The sequence below is a fragment of the Pelophylax lessonae genome (genome assembly GCF_965119305.1).
Source record: "Pelophylax lessonae genome assembly, chromosome: 5".
In the NCBI taxonomy this organism is placed as follows: domain Eukaryota; kingdom Metazoa; phylum Chordata; class Amphibia; order Anura; family Ranidae; genus Pelophylax; species Pelophylax lessonae.
The window spans coordinates 531928751-531956235 of record NC_138772.1 but is presented as its reverse complement, the minus strand read 5'-3'; the positions used below and the strand labels follow the sequence as shown (position 1 = coordinate 531956235).

General features: G+C 44.2%; 1 protein-coding gene across 2 annotated transcripts in view; it reads left to right on the top strand.

Annotated features, from left to right (window-relative positions):
* Nucleotides 1–27485, top strand: part of ZFAT (zinc finger and AT-hook domain containing) — a 352480-nt gene that overhangs the window by 18006 nt on the left and 306989 nt on the right. For both annotated transcript variants that reach the window (XM_082258103.1, XM_082258102.1), the window contains exon 3: nucleotides 23022–23279. In XM_082258103.1, coding sequence (XP_082114229.1) covers nucleotides 23022–23279 — 258 coding nt within the window. The remainder of the gene's footprint in view (nucleotides 1–23021; nucleotides 23280–27485) is intronic.

The following is a 27485-nucleotide window of genomic DNA, read 5'->3' as shown; positions in this document are numbered from 1 at the left end:
CGGACCCTTGACTGATATTTTTGACACTTTTGGGGGTACCAGTGACATTACTACAGTAATCAGTGCTATAAATATGCACTGTTACTGTAAAAATGACACTGGCAGGGAAGGGGTTAATTTTTATTGGTGATCAAGGGGTTAATGTATGCCACGTGTGGGGGGAGGGGACTATGTGACACAAGGACAGATTGCAGGTTCAGCTATGCCGAACCCTGCCTGTCACTTAGGAGATCTGCCCGCTTGTGTTTACACAAGCAGGCGGATCTCCACACTCGATCCCCAGCGATCGGGGAAGAGCAGCAGCGATCGCCGCCGCTCCTCCCCCGGCCCGACTCCCGCGGTGACTGAATACAGCAGGAGCGAGCCTCCGGTGGTGCGCGCGCGCCGCCGAGAGAGGGGAATGTCTGGCGACGTAGGTCTATGTCGCCAGATGTTATCGAGCCACTTTGCCGCAGTAGAGCTCTAGTGAGCAGCGGCAAAGTGGTTAAGGCCTTTTTTCAGCCCAAAAACTACTCTTCTGAACGTGACTTTGGAGGGGATTTTTCTGCCACTAAACTCATGAAAACACCTATAGTGTGCCTTGACACATAGGCAAACATGGACGGGGAGTTTAGAGGCAGGAAAAAAAAAAATCTCAAACGCCTGTATAGGCAGCTTTTGTGAGCTGCAGTGTGCATGAGCCCTGCCAGAGCAATGGGGAGGAGAGGCTGCAGAGACTGGTCCTGCAGCGCAGAGGAACCTGCAGTAGCGGAGATCAAGTAAGTAAACCTGTTTTCCCACCCCTCCTGACCTAAAAGAGCCACTAAAGGCCCATACACACAATAAGAAAATCTGAAGTAAAATTTAGTCCGACGAACGATCTACCAATCTTCGGATCGTTCATATAGTGCTTTTGACAGCCGATTACGGATTTTCGTACGACAAATACTGGATGTGCAGGCTATAAAATTTTTATTGTACGTGAACATGTCTGATTTTCGTTTTAAATAGTACAGTTTCCGTCTGAAAAAAAAATCATAAGAGCAAGAATAGGCATGCTCAGAAACTAAAGAATGCATACAAAACCAAAATCAACACATGACATCACTTCTGAAGTTGAATTCTGTCGTACGAGAATTTTCATATGAAAGTAACCTCTTCACTTTCCATATGATAAAGGAAAAGGAATTGGCAGCACTCCAGGTTGAGTCAAAATCCAGGTTTATTGACTGGACATCCAATTATGACAATCGTGACAAAGTGTATTTTGTCACGATTGTCCTAATTGGATGTCCAGTCAATAAACCTGGATTTCGACTCAACCTGGAGTGCTGCCAATTCCTTTTCCTTTATCAAGTTTTCACGGAGGCGAGCTGGGGCATGCATCGGTGTGAGTCATCAGGCAATCACACCACCTTGAGCAGTGAGTTCTTGTCTTTTCACTTTCCATATGAGACTAACATGCAAAAACTAAAGAAATATCGTCCGATAATCTGTTGGTGTGTACGAGGCTTAACTCTTGCATTGTGGATGCAGTCCCCCTGCAAGGGAGAATTTTCTAGTTTTTTTGGAGTTTATCTTTAAATGCCATAGGAAATTTTATCTCATTTGTACAGGCTAAAAATTTAGCAATTCCTGCACTTGAATAATTTTCTCGAATCTATGCATTTTATTCTAATTTTGCAAATTGCCTTTTTTTTTGTTTTTTTAATTTTGCAAATTGTTTTTTTTTTTAATAATTGCATCTTATTGATGATACACACTGACACACTTTGTGGTTTGATTTTCAAACTTAAATAGCAGAATTTCTTTTTTTAAGTACATGGTTTTTAATATATTGCGACTTTATTAACATAGACTTGACTCTGCAGACAATCTGGCAATGCAAAGTTTGCATTCTGCACACTTTTCATGATGGGCTGGAGAGTCAGTGATTGACACCGAGCATTGTGCTGGGCCTCCGTGACAGAACAGCTCTACATCACAGCTAATGACCTGGAGGGCAGCCAGAGGGACCAAGTGTTTGCTGGGACCTTTCAGATGAACTGTCAAATGCCCGCTCTCAAAGCAGCTAAGCAGACTGTCATTGCCCTGCAGATCATATCACTGCCAGACCTGCTCACTGCAAAGTATGGCCTACTGCGTCTTCTCCGGGAGGCTGCGCCTGAGCCCGGAGGCATCCTGTCCTCCCTAATAACTGCTGCTGACTATACTTTGTCTTGTCTGCCTACTAAAAAAGGTTTTTTCTTTGTAAAATATTTAAAGCAGCGATGAGCAGTTTTTAATTCAGATCTTTTGAATTTGAAGCCCGGTTGCAGATATCAAAATAAGATTTTCCACCTCCTTTATTTTCAAAGAAATGTTGAATTGCAAAGCTGAACTCCAGGCAAACCGCTAACTACACAAATGAAATGTATATAAAGTAGGGATAGACCGATATGGTTTTTTCAGGGCCGATACAGATATTTTGGTCACCACGTATCGGCCGATTTTGTACATTTAAAGTTTTGAAAAATAAAGACAATTTTTGACACAAATCTGGTACTGAACATGTTAATTATTGTTTAATTCTTAATGGCTGGCTTGCTGGCACCCTGTGGTGGGTGGCTGGCTGGCATGGTGTGGTGGATGACTGGCTGGCTGGCTCCATGTGGTGGGTGGATGGCTTGCTAGCACCCTGTGGTTGATGGCTGGCTGGCACCCTGTGGTGGGTGGCTGGCACCCTGTGGTGGTTGGCTGTCTGTCTGGCACATTGTGGTGGGTGGCTGGCTGACACCCTGTGGTTGGTGGGTGGCTGGCACAGGGGCTGTGGGTGGCTAGCTGGTACAGGGCCTGTGGGCGGCTGGCTGGTACAGTGCCTGTGGCTGGCTGTTCTAGGGCCTGTGGGTGGCTGGCTGTCTGGCACCCTGTCTGTGGGTGGGTGGCTGGCACCCTGTGGTGGGTGGCTGGCTGGGACAGGGGCTGTGGGTTGCTGGCTGGTACAGGGCCTGTTGGTGGGTGGCTGGCTGGTACAGTGCCTGTAGCTGGCTGGTACAGAGCCTGTGGGTGGCTAGCTGGCTCGCTGGTACAGTGCCTGTGGCTGTCTGGTGCAGGGCCTGTGGATGTGGGTGGCTGGCTGGCACCGGGCTGCTGTGGATGGGTGTATGGCTGTGATACACTCCCGCGAGACTAGTCCTGACTCCAGACGAGGCTGTCCAAGGCGAGGGAGGCAGCCTAAGAAGGCAGAATGACGTCACAAAAATATCGGCAATATCGGTCAGTTCCTGGGCCGATACCGATATATCGGGGAAAGTGCATATCGGCCACCGATATATCAGCCTTGCTGATAATTGGTCTATCCCTAATATAAAGGAGCTGTTTGATCTGCCAAAAGATTTGTTGTTTTGTCCATCCAGTTCTGGGATTTGCACAGCCCTGCCCGACAGTGGAGGAGACCTGATTTTGATCTTCTGCAGTTAAGTTACAGGTCTTTAGTCCCTTCCCTAGCCTGTGACTGGACAGTGAAAGGAGAAGCAAAATACTGATGAGTTCATCTTTTTGTCACTCTGCTCTTTCCTCCTACCAAAATTCTCAGTGCATTGCAGCCGATCTTGGTGGCTCTTTATTCCGCCTCTCCCTCTCTCTCTGAGCTCTGCTGTACAGGGATTGCAAGAGGTCGATTCCAAGTGAAATTTAGGTACTTGCATTGCTTGCTTTCAGGAATGTATTAATGAGCTGATTGGCTTCATATTTAAAGCCACCAAGCGAATCGCAGCCTATTTGTAAAAGTCCCCAGCATTGAACTTACTCAAAATTAAAACCTTTTAAATGGGACCATGACTAATGAAAAAAAAAGAATGGCTGTTACACTAATTGCTCAAGACAAATTACTCAAATATGGTCCCTCTGGATAGCCTACTACGAACATAATGCCAGAGCCCTACACATTTAGACATAAGTGGATGTTCAAGGAACCCCTTGGGTTAAGGGTTACCCCACCCCCACCTTCTTACCACCCTTTCCTCTCCCTCTCCCCTTCTATGTTCTCTATTTTTTGCTTGTAATCCCCTTTCCTCCACATTCTTCTTTTCATTTTCTTTATACCCTCTCTAACAGGCCTTTACCATTCATACTTTAGTATACACCAGTGGTCTCCAAACTGCAGCCCAGAGGCCAAATGCGGCCCTTTAATAGCTTTTATCTGACCCTTGTGGTACCATTTTTATCCACTCATACGAAGCACTATTGCTCTCACCGACACCAACACTGGGGCAAACTCCTGCCACTGATACCAATGATAAGGGCACTACTTCTCCCACTGACACCAACAGTGGGGCATTATTCCTTCCACTGATCCCAACAATGGCACACTATTCCTCTCAGTAATACCAAAATTGGTATTGGAGCAATATTTCTCCCATTGCTACCAATGATGAGTCACTATTCTTCCCACTGTGTCCTTTATCACTTAGAAGTCACCAAGCCCTTTTGGATTTTTTTGGCCATTTTTGTCTTGTTTGGGGGCGTACGTAAAGGGAAACTGGCATCTAAAAGCTCCATAGCTAGATGGATCGGAATGGCTTACGCCTCTCCAAACCTCAATTGTTCTCCGGGACTAAAAGCTCATTTCACCCGCTAGATCGCTACATCCTGGGCTGAGAGGGCTGAGGGCTTCCATTGAGCAGATCTGGAAAGCAGCTATCTGGACCATCGATTTCCACGCTTGCAAGGCATTACAGGATCGATCTAGGCTTTGCCCAAGATCTGGTCTTTTATGGCAAGGTCCTTCAAGCAGTAGTCCCACACTAGGTGTGCATCCTCTCATGTGACTGCCCTGGAAGGTGACGTGACTGTAGTGCGGTATTCCGACATATAGGGGTTTAAACAGAGTTGATGACCCTACACTCGCTGTAACTAACCATGCAGTGCCAGCCTGGCATAGCTAACGGTCTGGCCTCACGGAATCTCCTGTGCCCCTCCCTTACTCATAGTCTTGTCCTGTATGTCTTCTCCCCACCCCTTTTGTATGCTTTCAGCTTTTGCTCATGCAACCGTTCTTGAGATTTTTGTAATTTCTTTTTTTTTTAACGAGTAATGGCGGCGATCTGCGATTTTTTTTTTTTTTTTTTTTTTTTGCGCAACTGCGCAACTGCGACATTGCGGCGGACAGATCGGACCTTTGACTGACATTTTTGACACTTTTGGGGGTACCAGTGACATTACTACAGTAATCAGTGCTATACATATGCACTGTTACTGTAAAAATGACACTGGCAGGGAAGGGGTTAACTTTTATTAGAGATGCAGTGACTATGTGTGTCCCTAGGGGCGTTCTTCTTACTGTGCAGGGATGTGGCTGTGTGTGTAACAGCACAGATCAACGGAACTACATAGCAGGACCGTTAGATCAGTGCTTTTACACAGGGAAGAATGACAGGCGGCTTTGTTTACATTAGCCGCCTGCCTTTCTCCCTTCACAGCGGACGATCGCGAGTGACCGGCGGACATCGGGTCCGCCGGTCACACGCATGGAGGTGTCTGTGAACGAGCCGAGGTGGGAGCGCGCCTCCGGCGGTGCGCGCCCGCCCGCTATTGGCTCCTAGGGCTAGTGACGTACCGGTACGTCACTTTGCCTGGCCGGGGCTGACCGCCGCAGTATATGTACTTGCGGCGGTCGGCAACCGGTTAATTTTCAAGGCACTGTTAAATGCTCTAGGTCAGGGCTTCCCAAACCTTTTTGGGCCAAAACCCACTTCTGAATACAGTTATTTTTCGGGACCCACTTGCTTGTAATTGAATATTGTAAAGCGCTACAGAATTTATTGGCGCTATATAAATGCAAATATTAACCACTTAAGCCCTGGAAGATTTTACCCCCTTCCTGACCAGGCCCTATTTTGCGATTCGGCACTGCGTGACTTTAACGGACAATTGCGCGGTCGTGCGACGCTGTACCTAAACGAATTTGACATCCTTTTTTTCCCACAAACAGAGCTTTCTTTTGGTAGTATTTGATCACCTGTGCGATTTTTTGATCATGCGCTATAATCAAAAAAAGAGCGACAATTTTGCAAAAATAACAATATTTTTCACATTTTTTTTATATGAAATTCCCCCCAAAAAATGTAAAAATCAAATTTTTTTTTAGATTTTTGGCCAATTTGTTTTCTGCTACCTATGTTTGGTAAAAAATCACAATAAGCGTATTTTGATTGGTTTGCGCAAAAGTTATTGCGTTTACTAACTAAGGGAAAGATTTTTGTCTTTTTTATTGTTTTTTTTTTTTTTTTTTAACTAGTAATGGCGGCGATCTGCGTTTTTTTTTTTTTTTGCGGGACTGCGACATTGCGGCAGACAGATCGGACCCTTGACTGACATTTTTGACACTTTTGGGGGTACCAGTGACATTACTACAGTAATCAGTGCTATAAATATGCACTGTTACTGTAAAAATAACACTGGCAGGGAAGGGGTTAACTTTATTAGTGAAGGAGAGGTTAAGTGTGTCCCTAGGGGCGTGCTTCTAACTGTGATTGGATGTGGCTAGTGATGTAACAGCACAGATCTACGGTCCTAAATAGCAGGACCGTATGATCTCCATTCTTACACAGGGGAGAATGACAGGCGGCTGTGTTTACATTAGCCGCCTGCCTTTCTCCCGGTGTAACTGACGATCGCGAGTGAGCGGCGGACATGAGTGAGCGGGCTCATTGAAAATAATGGAAAACGACTTGTCATGCGATTTTTGCGGTCCAAAATCGCGGGACAAGTCGCACTAGTGTGAAAAGGGCCCTGATCCGAACGTGGATCGCCCTTCAAAGTGCAATGTAAGCATATATAAGGCCTAAACCCACCCGTTTTGCAACCGCACATATACATTACGGGAGCATTAAGAGGTTACTTTGTACCTTTTTATATCTGCCTAGAGTTCAGCTTTATATTAAATTGACAAACTAAAATTTCCCAGGTTCAGTGAACACATTAGAATTTTTTTTTTAGTCCATCGTCTGATTTCTACAGAAAGCCAAATGGCACAGGCGGCTGTAATCCCCCACAGCCAGTGGTGGTGCAGACAGTAATAAATGGACTACATGGATCATGGCTGTGGATACATTAATCTTTAGCTGCAGGTGAATGTTAATAAAGACAGGCACTCTCTGTTGTTATTAACTCTCTCCTCCATCAGTGATAGCGATGTCATCGGTCAGGGGGGACTGTGTTTGCGTGGGGGAGATAGGAGGCCAGATTGGAGCCTCGTGTGTCGTAGGTTTATAATCTTTAATAGATCTTACCTTTACTCCTGACTACCCTATGTATGAAAAAACAAAGCAGGCCAGCTCAACAAGCTCCCAATTGGCTCCACTATACGCCTGGCGTCTCTATAGACGTTGGGTCTCTCTGGCCTACGAGATTACAAATCTATACTAAACATACCTAACTTGCCGACATTTGTGACTTTCTACTATTTGATCTTTTGTTAACCTGAATTTCAATTATAGCATTCGACCACTGTTCTGGTCATGTAACGTTAACTGTTAACAGGCCGATGGGCCCATTTGAAAATGTTTATGCCACCGTTTGTATTTCTCTGAATTCTCACAATAAAATATTATGGAACCGAAAAAACAAACCAGATTTATATAATGTGTTTGCCTTGAGGTCTCATTCTGAGGTTGTTTTCACTGGTTCTAAAAACGAAATCCGGATCTCACGTTGCATGCTTGCTGTACCATATTTTCATATGCAGATTTGTACGGTCGTCCTCTAATGCAGCCTTTTTCAACCAGGGTGCCCAGGCAGCCTGGGGTGCCTTGAGGTTTCTTCAGGGGTGCCTTGGCAAAATGCCTAAAGATTATCCCAAAATTGTATACAAGCCTGTGGGTGGATGAAGGCTGCCTTTTAGTTACACAAAGCCACAGGTTTTCATTGTACACCATTACAACCTTCTAGCTGCCAACCTCCTAACGACCAATGGCATCATCAGTTTATAAGGAGGATGTCAGTTGCCGGCATATAATCCTTCTTTGACCCTCCCTTGCCTCTCTCCAAGTGATAGAGAAAAACTGAGGGAGAAGAGAAACATTGGAATACTAGTCAGTACCAGTTTGCAAAAGTGTATTTGTTTGGAAGGATAAATCACATCTAATGTTGGGTGTCCTACGTGTATTGATGTTGCTGCATTATATAAAACTATTAGAATAATTTTTACATTTTAGAATGGGGCATCACAGGATTGTCCATAATTTTGGAGGGTTCCTTGGGATTGTCTGTAATTTTAAAAGGGTGCCTTGACTGAAAAAATGTTGAGAAACACTGCTAGATAGAAGAGATTTTATTTTATCCAGTATAAGGAGACTGACAGTTCTGAATTGAGAGAGAGGAACATAAAAGCACACACACTGCAGAGCATTTCCAAGCAGAAGCACCGCCACCATATGGATTAAAATTCAACTGATGTTTCTTCTAAAAGCTTGTTCACATTAAAATGTCGTCCCCAGGACAACGTCCTATGTGATGAAATGCGTTGGGTCGCGACGTGCTGACGTCATCCGCAAGCTAAGACTGTTCCCGGAAGGACGGGTTTAGCAGAGAGCCGGCCGGCTCAGATTGTGTTTATCTGCATGCTGCGCGAGTCTTATGTGACACTGTAAATTGAATTTTTATTGTTTAACCACTTTACCACCGGAGGATTTTGCTGTCTTACGTCTGGGCCACTTTTTGCGATTCGGCGCTGTGCGAATTTAACTGACAATTGCGCGGTCGTGCGACGCCATACCCAAACAAAATTTACGTCCTTTTTTTTACCACAAACAGAGCTTTCTTTTGGTGGTATTTGATCACCTGTGCGATTTTTACTTTTTGCGCTATAAAAAAAAAAATAGCATAAATTTTGAAAAAACACATTTTTTTTTTTTATACGAAATTCCCCCCAAAAAAATGTAAAAATCAACATTTTTTTTAAATTTTTGGCCAATTTGTTTTCTACTACCTATGTTTGGTAAAAAAAATCACAATAAGCGTATTTTGATTGGTTTGCGCAAAAGTTATTGCGTTTACTAACTAAGGGAAAGATTTCTGTCATTTTTGGTGTTTTTTTTTTTTTAATGAGTAATGGTGGCGATCTGCGATTTTTTTTTTTTTTTTTTTTTTTGCGGGACTGCGACATTGCGGCGGACAGATCGGACCCTTGACTGACATTTTTGACACTTTTGGGGGTACCAGTGACATTACTGCAGTAATCAGTGCTATACATATGCACTGTTACTGTAAAAATTACACTGGCAGGGAAGGGGTTAATTTTATTGGAGAGGGAGGGGTTAATGTATGCCTGGTGCTTACTGACGTGTGTGGGGGGAGGTGACTGAGTGACACAGGGACAGATCGGATGTTCAGCTATGCTGAACACTGCAATCTGTCACTCCCTGTCACTTAGGAGATCCGCCCGCTTGTGTTTACACAAGCAGGCGGATCTCCACACTAGATCCCCGACGATCGGGGAAGAGCAGCGGCGATCGCCGCTGCTCCTCCCCTGGCCCGACTCCCGCTGTGACTGAATATAGCGGGAGCGAGCCTCCAGCGGCGCGCGCCGCCGAGAAATGGGAGTGTCTGGCGACGTAGGTCTACGTCGCCAGACGATAACAGACCACTTTGCCGCAGTAGTGTCCACGTAAGCAGACGGCAAGTGGTTAATAAAGTGGTTGATGGTTTTACACTATGGAGCCTCTACCTCTTCTTCTTGAGACGTTTCCTTAATATGGACACAGTACAGCGAGGTTTACATCAGCGGTATTTGCTCTGTTTGGCGTTCTGACCTTTTAGGTCGCTTATATCTGATAAGCAGGTTCTTCATATGGTGGTGAAAAGTCCATTCTTCACGTGTGCTTTTCCACGAGTAACCATTTATTTGCTGTTTTAAGAAGATCTCAGATCCCTGGCTTATCATTTTTTCACTTTTGGGACTTTTTGAGACTATTAATAACTGGGTTTTAAATTAACCCTGATTATCACTTTTTTTATACTTTTTCATAGTTATTATATATTTAATTCAATTTAATTTGTGATTCATTTTATTCATAATTTCATTCACTTTGTTATTCTAATCTATTTATTTCTCATAAATAGCGCAACTTTTTTGAAAATTATTTATATATATATATATATATATATACACACACACACAGCTGACCCGCACTGTAGCAGTAAAATCACAGTGTGCGGTCGGCAGGGGATTTTCATTTACTGGCCACTTTATTAGGTACATCTTGCTAGTACCGGGTTGGAACCCCTTTTGCCTTCATTCTTCGTGGAATAGATTCAACAAGGTGTTGGAATAGTTCCTCAGAGATTTTGGTTCATAGTGACATGATAACATCACGCAGTTGCTGCAGATTTGTCAGCTGCACATCCATGATGGGAATCTCACGTTCCACCACATCCCTAAGGTCCTCTATTGGATGAGATCTGGTGAGTGTGGAGGCCATTGGAGTACAGTGACCTCATTGTCATGGTGAAGAAACCAGTGGTGAGATGATTGGAGCTTTGTGACATGGTACATTATCCTGCTGGAAGGAGCCATCAGAAGATGGGGACACTGTAGTCATAAAGGGATGGACATGGTCAGCAACAATACTCAGGTAGGCCGTGCGGTTTTAAACAATGCTCAGTTGGTACTAAGGAACCCAAAGTGTGCCAAGAAAATATCTCCACACCATTACACCACCAGCCTGAACCATTGATACAAGGCAGGATGGATCCATGAAATGTATAAAGAAAGTGCGCTGATAAAAAATGGGGTATGCTGCTACCTTAGAGTGATAAATAATGTGATGAAAATGTATGAATCAGGTGCGCTAACCCAAAAAAACAATCAATTATATACAACAAAGCATAAATGCTGTGATCCGTGATATAACTGTGACAAAAACTATATCAAGGTATAAATGACACAATAACAAGACAAATGCAAATCAATGCAATTGAACAGATGAACCACCCATGTGTATTAAACAATAATGTCCATCCAAGAAAGTGTTAAACAGTCCAATTAAAAAGTGAACAGTGAATCAAAAAATCCATAGCTCTTCGGTGAGAAAACAATATAACTAAGGAAGGTGCAGACCACGTGATTGAAGGTTCAGCGTCCCACCACCAGCTTAACTTCTTACCAAAGAGTTGAAATAAAAGGGCATAAAGAGATAACCCTGCTCCAGAGATCATGCAGCAAGGGGAAAGTTCCAAGTGAATCAGGCTGGCACTGTTCCTTAACCCCCTCCCATCCGCGCTACAGCCTATATACGGCTGCAGCGCGGACTCGAATTTTCGGGAGGCCGTTTTTAAACGGCCTCCAGTGACACGCCCCCAGCGCGCTCCCGCGAGTGCGCATCGGGGAGAATCTGTGTCGACACGGCCGATCACAGATCGTGGTGAATGGCCAATCACAGCGGCCATTCACCACGTGATCAAGCCGTCCAATGAGAAATGATCTCATATGTAAACATATGAGATCATCTCTCATCGCCGGCGCTCCTTCCTCACACAGACACTGCAGTGTGAGGAAGGAGGGGGAGCCGACTGCCGCTGGGGACACAGAGACATGTAATCAGGGCACTGATCACCAGTGCCCTGATTACTGAAGGTAAAAAAACCACACACATTGCCCCCCCATCAGTGCCCACAGTGCCCGCCATCAGTGCCCCATCAATGCCCACAATCAGTGCCCATAGTGTTGCCAGTCAGTGCCCATCAGTGCCTGCTCATCTAGGCACTGATGAGCACTGACTGGCAGCACTATGGGCACTGAGTGTGGGCACTGATGGTGCTGCCCATCAGTGCTCATCAGTGCCGCCCATCAGTGCTCATCAGTGTCCATCAGTGCCACCCGTTAGTGTCCATCAGTGCCGCCCGTCAGTGCCACCTCTCAGTGCCCAGCAGTGCCACCTCTCAGTACCCAGCAGTGCCACCTCTCAGTGCCTATCAGTGCCGCCTATCAGTGCCGCCTATCAGTGCTCATCAGTGCGGCATATTAGTACCTCCTCATCAGTGCCCATAAGTGCCACCTCATCAGTGCCCATAAGTGCCACCTCATCAGTGCCCATAAGTGCAGCCTATCAGTGCCCATAAGTGCAGCCTATCAGTGCCGCCTCATCAGCGCACATCAGTGAGGGAGAAAAATTTATTTTCAAAATTTACTCGCAGAAAATAAGAAAAACTTTTTTTTTTCCCAAAATTTTCTGTCTTTATTCTTTTTTTTGTAAAAAATAAAAAACCCAGAGGTGATTAAATACCACCAAAAGAAAGCTCTATTTGTGTGAAAAAAATGATAAAAATTTCATATGGGTACAGTGTAGCATGACCGCGCAATTGTCATTCAAAGTGTGAGAGCGCTGAAAGCTGAAAATTGGCCTGGATGGGAAGGGTGTTTAAGTGCACAGAAGGCAAGTGGTTAAACAGAGTGATTAGACTCTTACCAGAAGGGACATTAATTAAAGCCTTGAACAATCCTGTAATCCTGTCCTGCACGAAATTACTGTGTAGTGGATCGCTGGTATGATCTCAGGTATCTTTTCCTCAATAATATGGGAACAGAAAAGAGGGGACCGCCATGGTGCATTATCATAACAACAGTTATTCAAGACAAGAGAAAATGCACTTACAATGTAGTAGATAATCCACGCTTCTAGTCTCCCTCGGAGATAAAGCAGGTACCGGCGGCCGCCTGCAGTGTGGACCGTTGTATCGATGTGTTAGTGATGAGGACGCCGCACTTCCTCTCTGACGCGTTTCCCCCGATTGGGTATCCACTGAGATAGGAGGATGGATCCATGCTTTCATGTTGTTTGCTCCAAATTCTGACCCTACCATCTGAATGTGGCAGCTGAAATTGAGACTCATCAGACCAAGCAACGTTTTTCCAATTTTCTATTGTCCAATTTTGGTGATCTGTGCGAATTGTAGCCTCAGTTTCCTGTTCTTAGCTGACAGGAGTGGCACCCAGTGTGGTATTCTGCTGTTGTAGCCCATCTGCTTCAAGGTTAGATGTGTTATGTGTTCAAAGATGGTATTCTGCATGCCTTGGTTGTAACGAGCGGTTATTTGAGTTACGCTTTTCTGTCATCTCGAACCAGTCTGCCCATTCTCCTCTGACATCAATGAGGCATTTTTATCACACAACTGCCCCTCATTTAATATTTCCTCTTTTTCTGATCATTCTCTGTAAATCCTAGCGATGGTTGTGGGTGATAATCCCAGTAGATCAGCAGTTTTTGTAATACTCAGACCAGCCTGTCTGGCACCAACAACCATGCCACGTTTAAAGTCACTTAAAGCGGTAGTATACTCTGCTATTTAACTTTTACCTACAGGTAAGCCCTATAATAAGCCCTATAATAAGGCTTACCTGTAGGTAAAATGAATATCTCCTAAACCTGCACAGTTTAGGAGATATTCACCCTGCATGCAGCCGCTGACACCCACGGCGCATTCGCTCTGAAGGTCCAGCGTATCTTCAGAGCTCCTTGCCAGAAAGTGAACTCCTGCGCTCATGTGCGGGAGTGGCGTCATCGAGGCTCCGGCCACTCACAGCACTGGAGCCGCCGAGAGAACATGTCAGCTGCCTCAGCCGTGTCTGGGTGACCGTGTCGGGGCTTCGTTCTAAGGGAACTATTTCATAATGTGTTAATATGCAATGCATACTAGCACATTATGCCATTGTCCTGCAGGTTTTTTTTTGGGGGGATACAATACAACCGCTTTAAATCCCTGTTCTTCCCCATTCTAATGCTCAGTTTGAAGTTCAACAAGTCGTCTTCACCACGTCTAAATGCATTAAATTGCTGCTATGTGATTGGCTGATTAGCAATTTGTGTTACCATGCAATTGAACAGGTGTACCTAATAAAGTGGCCGGTGAGCGTAGATGATTTATGTGAATTAATGATGGCAATTAACACTTCTCTGTTTAGTATCACTTTCATTCTTACCTTTTACAAGTGTCTGAAAGATGCTGTAGATCTGAGATAAAAAAGAAAAAAAAAAAAAAAAAGTGAATACAAACTGGCAATTCTCTGACATGTGGAGCCTTAGGCCCCGTTCACACTGGGGCGATCCGACTTGGGGGAGGCGACCTCCGAGGTCGCAGTGCGAGCAGCGCGCCGCGACCTCGGAGCGGCCGGCACGGACTTCATAACATTGAAGTCTATGGCGTTCGCCTCTAGGTCGCCCCAAAGAAGCTCCGGACCCTTTTTCTAAGTCGGAGCAACTTGTGTCGCTCCTATTAGAACGGGTCCGCAGCTTCCCTATGGAAGGCGACCTATGGCGACTTGTGAGGCGACCAGGTCGCCTTAGTGTGAACGGGGACTTAGTTTACATCAACTTTAAATAATTATATTTACATTGCATTTATAATAATGAGAAATTACACTTAGAAACACTCACTGATAAGTTTGTTGGCAATATGTTGATCATGTGTGTCATGTGCATGTCTGAAGAGGTTAAAAGACTACCCAGTGCAAGAAAATGACACGATTTGCTGGAAGTGGAATAGCGGCTAATTACATTCACAACACTGTATGTAAAATCTCCCACCCCTGCAAAGAAAGTGAGATAATTACCATTTGTCACTTTGGTTTGCAGCCTATTGCTGTGTGTTTTGCTGCCAAAGGTAGTTTAGCTTTGTGTTTATAAAAAATCCCTCGCTGTTATTCTACCCTACTTTTAGTAGGGAATGTATGGAGTATGCAAGCCCTAAAGCGGAACTTTACCCAAAACAACTTTAATATACAAAAAATCATGTTCTTTAGCAAGGAATATTCAGTACATTCCACATTAATAATAATTATGCTATCAAAATTAGTGTATGATGTAAATTGACTCTAGCATTGCTCCTGTTTCTTCTTGCCAGGGGCTGGCATTTTGCTGAAGCCGGGAGCTCCTGAACAGCAGTAAATCCTAAAGCGGAACTAAACCCATCAATTTAATGGTTTCAAAAAACAGTTAGGTTCTTGGAATGCTGGGATTGCTGACTGTCACATTTGCTTCTGTCCTTAAAGCGGAGTTCCAGCCATTTACTCACCTGTCCAACGGTCCAGCGATGCGGCCGCCGGAAGCCTCGATCCTCTCCCTCGGCGCCGGCATCACTGCTGTGGGCACCCGGCTGTTACAGTTTGCGGCTTCACAGCCGGGTACCCACTGCGCATGCGCGAGTCGCGCTGCGCGCCGTGATTGGCCGGCAATCTTCTGGGACCTCTGACGTGTCCCAGAAGATTGCAGGGATGGAGGGAGAGAGGAGAACTTCCGCTCAGGGCGCCGCGGCGCTCCGAGCGGAAGTGGGAGCGGGTACCTGTCAAAACTAGGTACCCGCTCCCCCCCAAAAAAATTACATGCCAAATGTGGCATGTCGGGGGGTCAGGACTCCCTAAAGCGGAAGTTCCACTTTTGGGTGGAACTCCGCTTTAATAAAACTGTGAAACCATCAAATGGCTGGAGTCCTAACTGATCACATGTGCACTATTATGGCAGTTGCAGATCAAATAGAAGCAGCTTCCTTGGATGTGAAAGATCGGAGGTTTAAATCTGCTTAGTCACTTGCCTACCGGACACTTAAACCCCTTCCCGCCCCAGGCCAATTCTCTGCTTTCAGCGCTGTCGCACTTTGAATGACAATAGTCATGCAACACTGTACTCAAATTAAATTTTTATCATGTTTTTCAAACAAATAGAGCCTTCTTTTGGTGGTATTTAATTAGTACTGTTTTTTTTTTTCTTTTTTGCTTTTTTTTTTTTTGCTGAACAAAAACGACCGAAATTTTTGAAGAAAAAAAAAAACAGTTTTTATAGTTTGTTATAAAATTTTGCAAACAGGTAATTTTTCTCCTTTATTGATGTGCGCTGATGAGGTGGCACTGATGGGCCCTGATAGGCACTTATAGGCTGTACTGATGGGCACTGATAAGGCGACACTGAAGGGCACTGGTAGGTGGCACTGGGCACTATGTGGCACTGATGCACAATGATAGGCACTGATAGGTGACACTGATAGGCAGCACTGATGATGGGGCACTGGTGGGCATGGATTGGTGGCACTGATGGGCACTGATTGGTGGCACTGGTGGGCACTGATAGGTGGCACTGACCTGCACTGGTAGGTGGCACTGGTGGGCACAGTTGCTGTTTCTCTTCGGGGCTGATATCCCTCTGACAGCAGCCGACTCTTCTTACCCCAACAGGTCCTCGGTGCCACTATGTTGGATACGTGAGCTGGCTCCCCACTGCACATTTTTCAGGTCCTTTCTGAATGATCCTGCAGCCTCCTGGGACATGTGACAGGTCTCAAGAGGCAGCGGGAGGGGAAAGGGACATCATCCTCCTCTAGGCCAGGATTTTAGGAGCAGGTACTGATATATAAATTGGTGCTCGATCCCCACCCAAAAAGGCAGGGGGGGAGGCAATGTCCCTTCGGGACTTCGCTTTTTGAGTGAAGTTCCGTTTTAAAGAAGTCTCACCCAACTTTTTCTTTACTTCCAAGGAGTACAAAGTGCAGTGGTCTCTAAACTTTGGCCCAGGGGCCAGATGTGGCTCTTTGCTTGCTTTTATCCCACCAATGGGGCACTATAGTATTTTCCACCACTGATACCAACAATGGGGCAAAATTCCTCCCACTGACACCAATGAAAAGGCAGAATAACTCCCAATGACACCAATAATGGGGAAAAATTCCTCCCACTGACCCCACGATGGAACGCTATTCCTCCCACCGATACTAAAGACGGGGGCATTGTTTATTCCATGGATGTCGGTACTATTTTTACTTCCAATGGCCACAGTCCTGCCCCCCATAAGTCTGAAGAACAGTAAACTGACCCTTTGTTTAAAAAGCTTGGAGACCCTGTTCTAGATGGTCTGGATGCTGAGCTAGCATGGCCAACAGCTCTTTGTTCTCAGTTTTATTGGTTGCTTGGATGCAAGCCGCATGGCATTATGCATTTCCATAGTGCAGGTGGCCCAGCTGCAGCACCAAAACAACCACTGAAGCTGTCCTGCCTGTGCCACGGAAATGTATTATGCTGTGCAGACCGGCTGCCCATAACCAATGTCACTGGATTGTATGTCTGGTGGTATATTGAGTTGAGCCTGTCACGGCCTAAAGAGAAAAGGATGGAAGTGGGGAACTGGGTGCCAGACTTAAGTTGGCCATAGATGCAATTTTTTTTTTGGTTCAACCAGCGGTCTGAACAAAAGAAAATAATAAGTTCCTCCACCCACCTAAGCCAGGTGGATGAGAGATCCCCCCTATCCACTGTCAGAATACATTGACTGCAGCCGCTGATCAACAAAAGTATTCCAGCTTGTCTGTTTGAAATAAGTTGATGTAATGATCATCTTCTGTTGAATGTGGATGGACAAACAAGGATTGAAATTCAATCTGTCCATGGCCAGCTTTACAGTCATGCCATATCTTATGGGAAGGAGCCGGGCCATGGAGTCAGGCTAGTGTGAACCGAGCCTAAGTCACGGATAGCTGCCTTTACTAGTATAAAAAAAAAACTAAGAAATAAAAGTTCTAGTATCTATACCGGGTGCTATACCTTTCACACAAACCAATTAATATACACTTATTGTGTTTTTTTATTTGTAGTAAAGACATGTAGCAGTAGTTTTTTTTGTATATATTGCAAAAAAAGAAAAACCCTGTGGTGATCAAATACCACTAAAAGAAAGGGTTTATTTGTGGGGGAAAAAAAAAGATACAAGTTTCATGTGTGTACAGTGTTGCATGACCGGGCAATTACCATTTAAAGTAGTGCAGTGCTGATTAGCAAAAAAATCTCTGGTCAAGCAGGGGGTAAAATCTTCTGGAGGTCAAGTGGATATGCATAGTTACCAAGCTGGACCGATGTAACTATGTATAAAATATCCATACCTGGAACTATTATTTAAGACTAGGTTCACACCTGTGCGGGTGGTGCCGCTATGGGACCCGCATAAATTCCTGCAGCTGCACAGCCAAACGTGTGACTCATGGGTGGGTTGCATTAATTCTAATTGCACGCCGTCTGCACAGGAAATTGCACCCGCACTGGGAACCACGCTGTACTCGCAGTTCCCATGCGGGCTACGATTTCTAAAGTAGTGCAGTGACTTCTTTCCTGCATTTCATGGGATAAGGGGGCCCTTTCAAATGAATGGGCCGCTGTGCTCACGCAAACAAGCCCGCATGGCCGCGTGGATGTCTATTAGCCTCTTGCCGACCGACCACAGTATATTTACTGCGGCAGTCAGCCCCTCCTGGGCAAAGTGACATAGTACTACGTCGCTCGCCCAGGAGCCTGCAGGGGGCGAGCGTGCTCCCGCTCCTTCAAGGCCATCCCCGCACGTGTGACCGGCGGCTCTGATGTCCGCCGGCCACTCGCGATCTCCCGCTGGAGAGGGAGAAAGGCAGGCGGCTGATGTAAACACAGCCGCCTGTCATTCTCCCTGGTGTAACTGCAGAGATCATACGATCCTGCTATGTAGGATCGTATGTCTCTGTGGTTACATCAAAAGCCACGCCCCTTTACAGTTAGAATCACGCCCCTAGGGACACACTTAACCCCTTGATCACTAATAAAGTTAACCCCTTCCCCGCCAGTGTCATTTTTACAGTTACAGTGCATATGTATAGCACTGATTACTGTAGTAATGTCACTGGTACCCCCAAAAGTGTCAATGTCAGTCAGGGGTCCGATCTTTCCGCCGCAATGTCGCAAAAAAATCGCAGATCACCGCCATTACTAGTTAAAAAAAAAAAAAAACAATAAAAATGACATAAATCTTTCCTGTAGTTAGTAAACGCAATAACTTTTGCACAAACCAATCAAAATATGCTTATTGCGATTTTTTTTTTTTTTTTACCAAAAATATGTAGCAAAAAACAAATTAGCCTAAAATTGTTAAAAAATTTTGATTTTTACATTTTTTTGGGGGGCATTTCATATTAAAAAAAATGTGAAAAATATTGTTATTTTTTCCAAATTGACGTTCTTTTTTTGTTTATAGTGCAAAAAATAAAAATCGCACAGGTGATCAAATACCACCAAAAGAAAGCTCTGTTTGTGGGGGAAAAAAGGACGTCAATTTCATTTGGGTACAGCATCGCACGACCGCGCAATTGTCCGTTAAAGTCACACAGTGCCGAATTGCAAAATAGGCCCTGGTCTTTGAGCAGGAAAATCCTCCGGGGCTTAAGTGGTTAAAAACCTAGTCTAGATGTTTAATGCTTATGGGAGTTATTCTTTGATCAGATATTGTATTCTATAAACCAGATAACCAGCATGATGCAAATATATTAGAGCTTTCAAAAATAACAAACAATATTGGAATATGGTGTAGGAGAGTTTGCATCCACCCGCTGTTATTGAACCGAGTTCTTCAGGATTGGACATGAAAACCAGCAATTCCATTGGTATGATGGATTATTTTTCTTGCTTGGACTATTGAGTCAAAAAGCAAATGTGTTTATAGTTCAGGAAAACAGATTTCTCCTTGTTCCAGTACTGTTGCATATTACTTTCCTTACACTAATGGAAACATGAACATATCCAACTTCATGTATATTCGACAGATAAATAGATTTTCAAAAAAGTATTTTCATGCTCACACATCCTTGGACATAAAAAAAAAATCGAAAAACTCATTAAATTTCCTTAAGAGCCCATTCACAATAGCGCGACTTGTGTGGCGACTTGTGTGCCCTCAAGTCGCTTGACATAACAAAAGCAATGTTGATCAGTGCCGTCTTAATTGGCACTACTGAAGTTGCTCCGACTTCAGAAAAGGGTCCTGTACTACTTTGAGGCGACTTGTGATCCGACTTGTCCCATATACTTCAATGGGAGTCGCCTCCTTATCTTAATTGAAGCGACTTGTTATCAGACTTTCCATAAAAATGGTCCTGAACAAGAAAAAAAGAGCATTTTTCTTATAATTTTTAGTAGCACATGAATATGGCTTCTCTACACCTGGCCGTTTTTCTTGCAGCATTTATCGGGCATTCTTGGAGGCAGGCATGACTCCAAAGACGCCCAAAAAATGCCCGATAAATGCAAGGTGTAGAGAAGCCGCCACACTGCTATATTAATAATTATAAGAAAAATTATATTTTTTGGGGTTCTGGACATGCTACAGAGCTGAAACTTCACAGGTACACTTTTTAGACCCCCCAGTCACTAAATCCAAAAAAAGTTATGCCTGCCTCCAAAAATGCCCGATAAATGCCTGGAAGAAAAACGGTCAGGTGGAGAGGAGCCATATTCCTGTGCTCATAAAAATTATAAGAAAAGTGCTCTTTTTTTCTGGTTCTGGACATGCTACAGAGATGAAACTTCACAGGTACACGTTTTAGACCCCCCAGACACTAAAGTCATGCCTGCCTCCAAAGACGCCCAAAAAATGTTCGATAAATGCCAGCAAAAAAAAAAAAAAAAACAGGAAAGGGAAATTAGGTCACAACACATCATATTCTGATTGGCCAAATACAAAGTCGTACAAAGTCATCTATCATGTAAGTCGCGTAAAAAAATTCACAAGTCGCGCTGACGTCGCGCAAAGTCCCGCTGAAGTCACGCTAAAAGTCGCGTTAGAAGTCACCCCTTATGAGGCGACTTAGAGGTCGCGACAGTGTGAACCGAGCCTTAGAGTAGAACTCCTATCTCCAACATATTTTTTTTTTTTCTTTGGGCTTCCCCAATATTCCTTAAGGCTACGTTCACATGTTAGCGTAGCGGATCGCGGAAATCATTGCAAATCGCGGGATGCCTGTGCGTTGCCGTTGATTTGCAATGGCACCCCAAACGATGTGCGATGTTGCCGTGATTTCCGCCTGCCGAATCGCGGTAACATCGCACAAACAAAATCGCGGGTCGCATGACGCCCAAAAGAAGCTCTTGTACCTTTTTTGGGCGTCATGTGACCCACAATTTTGTTTGCGCGATGTTACCGCGATTCGGCAGTCGAAAATCGCGGCAAAATCGCACATCGTTTGGGGTGCCATTGCAAATCAACGGCAACGCACAGGCGTCCCGCGATTTGCAATGATTTCCGGATCGTGGGCAGAATTGTGGTGTTCTGCCCGCGATCCGCTACGCTAACATGTGAAGGTAGCCTTAACTCCACTTTTGTTATTAAAAAAAAAAATAGCAAACAAAAAATAAATAAAATGATCAGTGCAGCCCCAACAGTGCCGCCAGTCAGTGTCCACCAGTGATGCCTGTTGGTGCCACCTTGTCATTGCCTATCAGTGCAGCATATTAGTGCAGCCTCATCAGCGCAAATCAGTAAAGGAGAAAAATTACTTATTTACAAAATTTTATAACCAAAACTAAAAAAACCTTTTTTTTTTTTTTCGTTTTTTTTTCATTGGGGCACTAATGGTGCTATAAAAGTATCTTATATTTTTCCTTAGTACAAAAATAACCAATTGCAATTTAGGAACATATAAAAGTTAAAATACATATTAGACCAGGGTTTCTCAACCAGGGTTCCTCCTGAGGTTGCTAGGAGTTCCTTGAGAAATGGACAATTTCTGCCTCTCAGATAAGTTCCCAATGACACCGATGTTCCTTTTATCTATCTGTAAGGGGGTAATTCTTCCCAATGGTGACAAGAATAAGGAGCATTCTTCCCACTGACTGTCACACTAATGTGTTATGAGTTGTAGATTTTTAATTTTTAGCAGAGGTTCCCCAAGACCAGAAATGTATTTCAGTGGTTACTCTGTATTGAAAAGGTTGAGAAAGGCTGGTCTAGCTGTTACATCTACAGGAGAGCTTGTTCTGCTTAAAAACAACAGATTTAATGGCCAGATCAGCAGATGAAAACAAAGCCTAAAAAAACAAAACTAAAGCAGCCACCAAATCAAAGAATTGGTATGCTGCAGTGTAATACCTGTTTGCTTTTGGCTTTAATATCGCTTTAACCGCTTGCCGACCGCCGCACGACTATTTACTGCGGCGGTCAGCCCCTCACAGGCAAAGCGACGTAGTACTACGTCGCTAGCCTGTAAGGGTCTAGGGAGCGAGCGCGCGCCCCGCGCGGTCAGGGACCCCCCGCGCGTGTGATCGGCGGACCCGATGTCCGCCGGTCACTCGGCGATCGTCGGTGCAGAGGGAGAAAGGCAGGCGGCTAATGTAAACAAGCCGCCTGTCATTCTCCCCTGTGTAAGAATGGTGATCATACGGTTCTGCTATGTAGGACCGTTGATCACTGTTCCTACACCTCAAGCCACAGCCAATCACAGTTAGAATCACTCCCCTAGGGACACACACAACCCCTCCCTCTCAAAAAAAAGTTAACCCCTTCACTGCCAGTGTAATTTTACAGTAACAGTGCATATGTATAGCACTGATTACTGTAGAAATGTCACTGGTAACCCCAAAAATGTCAGTCAGGGGTCCGATCTGTCTGCCGCAATGTCGCAGTCCCGCAAAAAAAATCGCAGATCGCCGCCATTACGCGTTAAAAAAAAAAATGACAAAAATCTTTCCCTTTGTTAGTAAACGCGATAACTTTTGCGCAAACCAATCAAAATACGCTTTTTGCAATTTTTTTTTTTTTTTTTTTACCAAACATATGAAGCCTAAAACAAATTGGCCGAAAATGTTAAAAAATTTAGATTTTTACATTTTTTTGGGGGGGAATTTCAAATAAAAAAATGTGAAAAATATTGTTGTTTGCAAAATTGACGCTCTTTCTTTGTTTATAGCGCATGATCAAAAAATCGCACAGGTGATCAAATACCACCAAAAGAAAGCTCTGTTTGTGGGAAAAAAAGGACGTCAAATTCGTTTAGGTACAGCGCCGCACGACCGCACAATTGTCCGTTAAAATCACGCAGTGCCGAATCGCAAAATAGGCCCTGGTCAGGAAGGGGGTAAAATCTTCCAGCTTAAGTGGTTAAAGACCATTTTTAGTACCACTTTTGTGTGTTCTTCATGTTTTACGTCCCTTCGTCATATGAGTCAGACCGAAGTTTGGGGACCTGTTCTTTGTGTGGAGAGGTTCTAACAAGCATTGCATTTCTGTCCCGTATAGATTTGTGTGTTGTGAAAAGAAAAAGGGGGCGACCGAAAGGCTCCACCAAGAAGTCTGTAGCAGAAGAAGAACCCGCAGAGAACAATGGAAGCTTTGCTCCGGACGGCCAAGCAGAACCCGAGGACGGCTGGCTCTCTTCAGAGCCGGTACCGGAGAACCTGGAATGCCGAAAATGCAGCCGAACCTTCTCCAACATCCGACAGCTGAAAAAACACATCTGCATCATCGTGTATAATGATGACGAGGATGTCACTCAAGGTGAGACAAAGTGGATGCAAGACACGTTAATAAAACCTGCAGATTCTCCTTTCATCCCCGCTTTTTACTTTTGCCATCTGCTGAGGTTGATGTCGATGTGAACTGTTATTATCTCTGTAGCGAGACGCCTTATCTGTCAGAACTCTAATATATTTGTGTCAATATTTGGCAGCATTTATCAAATAAAAGACATCTATACCTGGAATTTAATTTAGAGGTAATAAAAACCCAACTAGCATTGCTTGCAGAAAAAGTGGAAGAGAATTTAAGGAGAATCAGCCATGAATGCAGCTATAGCTGAATAATAATGGATTAATAACAGCATCAGCAATATAAAAGAGTTTAAAGCCAGCCATAGATGGAGTAAAATATTAACCCGTTGCTGGTTATCGGCAATCCTCTCATCGTGCTGGCACCATGTGAGGAGAATAGCGCCGATAAGTGACAATCCACAGAGGGGGACATCTACGCTGATAATCGGGGCACTGATCATCAGTGTCCTGATGATTAGTGCAGCCCCAACAGTGCCCACCAGTACTGCCAATCCGTGCCCATCAGTGATGCTGATCAGTGCAGCCTATCATTGCCACCTCATCTGTGCCCATCAGTGCAGACTATCATTGCCACCTATCAGTGCAGCCTATCAGTGCCCATCAGCGCACATCAATGTAGGCAGAAAAATTACTTATTTACAAAATTTTATAACAAACTAAAACTAAGAAACCTTTTTTTTTCCCAAAATTTTGTTTTTTAATTTGTTTAGCAAAAAATAAAATACCCAGTGGGGATTAAATACCATCAATATAAAAGAGTGTAAAGCCGCCATAGACAAAGTAACCCGTTACTGGTTATCGGCAATCTTCTCATCGTGCTGAGAGCATGTGATGAGAAGAGCGCCGATAAGCGACAATCCACACGGGGGGACATCTGCGCTGATAATCAGGGCAAGGATCATTAGTGTGCTGATAATCAGTGTAGCCCCAACAGTGCCCACCAGTCTTGCCAATCCGTGCCCATCAGTGATGCCGATCAGTGCAGCCTATCATTGCCGTCTATCAGTGCCACTTATTAGTGCAGCCCATCAGTGCCACCTCATCCGTGCAGATCAGTGCAGTCTATCATTGCCGCCTCATCAGTGCAGCCTATCACTGCCCATCAGCGCACATCAGTGAAGGCAGAAAAATTACTTATTTACAAAATTTTATAACAAACTAAAACTAAGAAAACTTTTTTTTCCCCAAAAATTGGAGTTTTTCATTTGTTTAGCAAAAAATAAAATACCCAGTGGGGATTAAATACCATCAATATAAAAGAGTGTGAAGCTGCCATAGACAAAGTAAAATATTAAACCGTTACTGGTTATCGGCAATCTTCTCATCGTGCTGACAACTTATGAGGAGAAGAGCGCCGATAAGCGAAAATCCATACAGGGGGTTATCTACGCTGATAATCGGGTTACAGATCATCAGTGTCCTGATAATCAATGCAGCCCCAATAGTGCCCACCAGCGATGACAATCAGTGCAGCCTATCATTGCCGCATATCAATGGCACATATCAGTGCAGCCCATGAGTGCCACCTCATCCGTGCCCATCAGTGCAGTCTATCATTGCCACCTATCAATGCAGCCTATCAGTGCCCATCAACGCACATCAGTGAAGGCAGAAAAATTACTTATTTACAGAATTTTATAACAAACTAAGAAAACTTTTTTTTTTTTCCAAAAAATTTGAGTTTTTCATTTGTTTAGCAAAAAATAAAATACCCAGTGGGGATTAAATACCATCAATGTAAAAGAGTGTAAAGCCACCATAGACAAAGTAAAATATTAACCCGTTACTGGTTATCGGTAATCTTGTCATCGTGCTGACAGCTTGTGATGAGAAGAGCGCCGATAAACGACAATCCACACAGGGTGACATCTACGCTAATAAACAGGGAACTGATCATCAGTGTCCTGATAATCAGTGCAGCCCCAACAGTGCCCACCAGTCCTGCCAATCCATGCCCATCAGTGATGCTGATCAGTGCCACATATCAGTGCCGCCTTATCAGTGCCCATCAGTGCAGCCCATCAGTGCCACCTCACCTGTGCCCATCAGTGCAGTCTATCATTGCCACCTCATCATTGCCGCCACACCAGTGCAGCCTATCAGTGCACATCAGTAAAGGCAGAAAAATTACTTATTTACAAAATTTTATAACAAACTAAGAAAACTTTTTTTTTTCAAAATTATAGTTTTTTCATTTGTTTAGCAAAAAATAAAATACCCAGCGGAGATTAAATACCATCAAAAGAGATTTCTATCTGTCTCAAATAAATTATAACAATTTTATTTGGGTACAGTGTTGCATGATTACGCAATTGTCATTCAAAGTGTGACAGCGCTGAAAGCTGAAAATTAGCCTGGGTAGGAAGGGGGTGAAAGTGCCCGGTAGGCAGGTGGTTAAAACAAATGATATAGTGTGGCACACAATTCCAATATCATATCAATAAAGTCTCATAGTATCAATAAAGTCTCATAGTATTAATCATCAAATGTGTAAACCAATCAAAGCACATGAAATAAAAATGATCAAATCTGATAATGTGCTCAATTAGTAATTAAAAAAGTGATCCCACTATAAAATGTGTTAAAAAGGTTTAAACCTTTTCAGATAAATAGTAAAAAAAAAAAGCCCAGTGAACCCAAATCCTAGTGCTGCAAATCCAAATAAGTGAATACACATAAAGTCCCATTTGGTCTACATAAATATAATAGGTGGAATAAACTTCTTCCACATGAATGACTTTATTCCATGAAAGTCCCGTGCTCCAGCAATGAGTGGCCGCTCACCTACAAATTGGATATAAAGTGGTTTTGTTTAAATCCTTCCTCCCAGACTTAGCAGTATGCTGCTCCCCGGTGTTTCTCTCAATTGGCCAGCTCATGCAATAATAATGAGAATCCATATGATGTAATACTTTTTAAAAGATGTATTAAAATAGTAACACTCACATTAAAAATACCACAGCAATGTTGAGTGTAACAGTAATCCGATCTTCCAGTCTCGGCTGCTGCAGCCGGAAGTGATGTCCCCTGACTCCTCCAACGCGTTTTGTCACAGACAAGTGACACTCTCAATGTGGTAGGGTGAATCTCGGCCTGTTCAGCAGAAACTGGCTGAATTTCCGTACATGTATGGGCATGCTGGTTGTACTGAAGTTAGTCTATCAATTTCAGTAAAACAGCCTGTCTGTCACGTACCTTGTAGCAGAGCCTGAGGTGTAGAGGGAGACCTCTCGTACAGCCCCGGCTAAAGGACCACTGATGTTTTGACAGTGGCCGTGAGAGCAGGGTGAGGTAAGAGTGCCTGTAAAATCTTCCGTTGGTCACAGAGGAGCATGGCAGGTGCATCACCAGAGTTGGGCTGGATAGGTAAAGCAGCAGATGGCAGCAGGAACAGCAGATGGAGGACCAGCATCACCAGGCACAATGCAGAGTAGGACAGACGGATAACTGGATGTAGGATCAAATAAGCCACGTCAGCAACTGAGGATCAGGTACTGTATAAGCATAAACGGCAGGCGGAGAATGGTCAAGATGCAGGCAGAGATTGGCAACAGGATTTTAGGCAGGTGTGTAGAGATAAATGAAGTCTAAAGGCAAGCTGAATTAAGGATAGGTGGAGTTCAAGAGTAGTCAGTATAAGCCAGATCAAACACAGGGACCAGGAACGCGATTAAAGCTGCAGATCAGACCGCAATGGACTAGTGCAGCTGCTGCACTTTTGTATAGGCCATTTGGTGCCAGTGTTAATGGCGAGCATGCGCATCTGCATGCTTATATTTGTGCGCCTGTGCCTGGCAAGACGGTCACTTGCAGGGCCGCGCATTCACTTTTGCCTCGGAACCTCAGTTGTGCCATGGCCAGCACATCCCTGACACTTTTTTCTTTTTTTTTTTATGTACGATCACTGCCACTGGCTATAGCTGGCAAAATTGATCATTGTATTCTGATTGCATGGAGAACTCCTGCTGTTAGAACACAATAGGGCAGCGGGAGGGATTCCCTCATCAGCACTGACTCGCTGAAATTGCGTGGTTGAAAAAAAGAAAATTGCATAATCTATGGCCAGCCTTAGGCCGGCCATAGATGGTTCCAAATTTACCCGGTTCAGCAGGAACCGAACAAATTTCGGTCAATCTTTGGGCAGGCTGCAGCA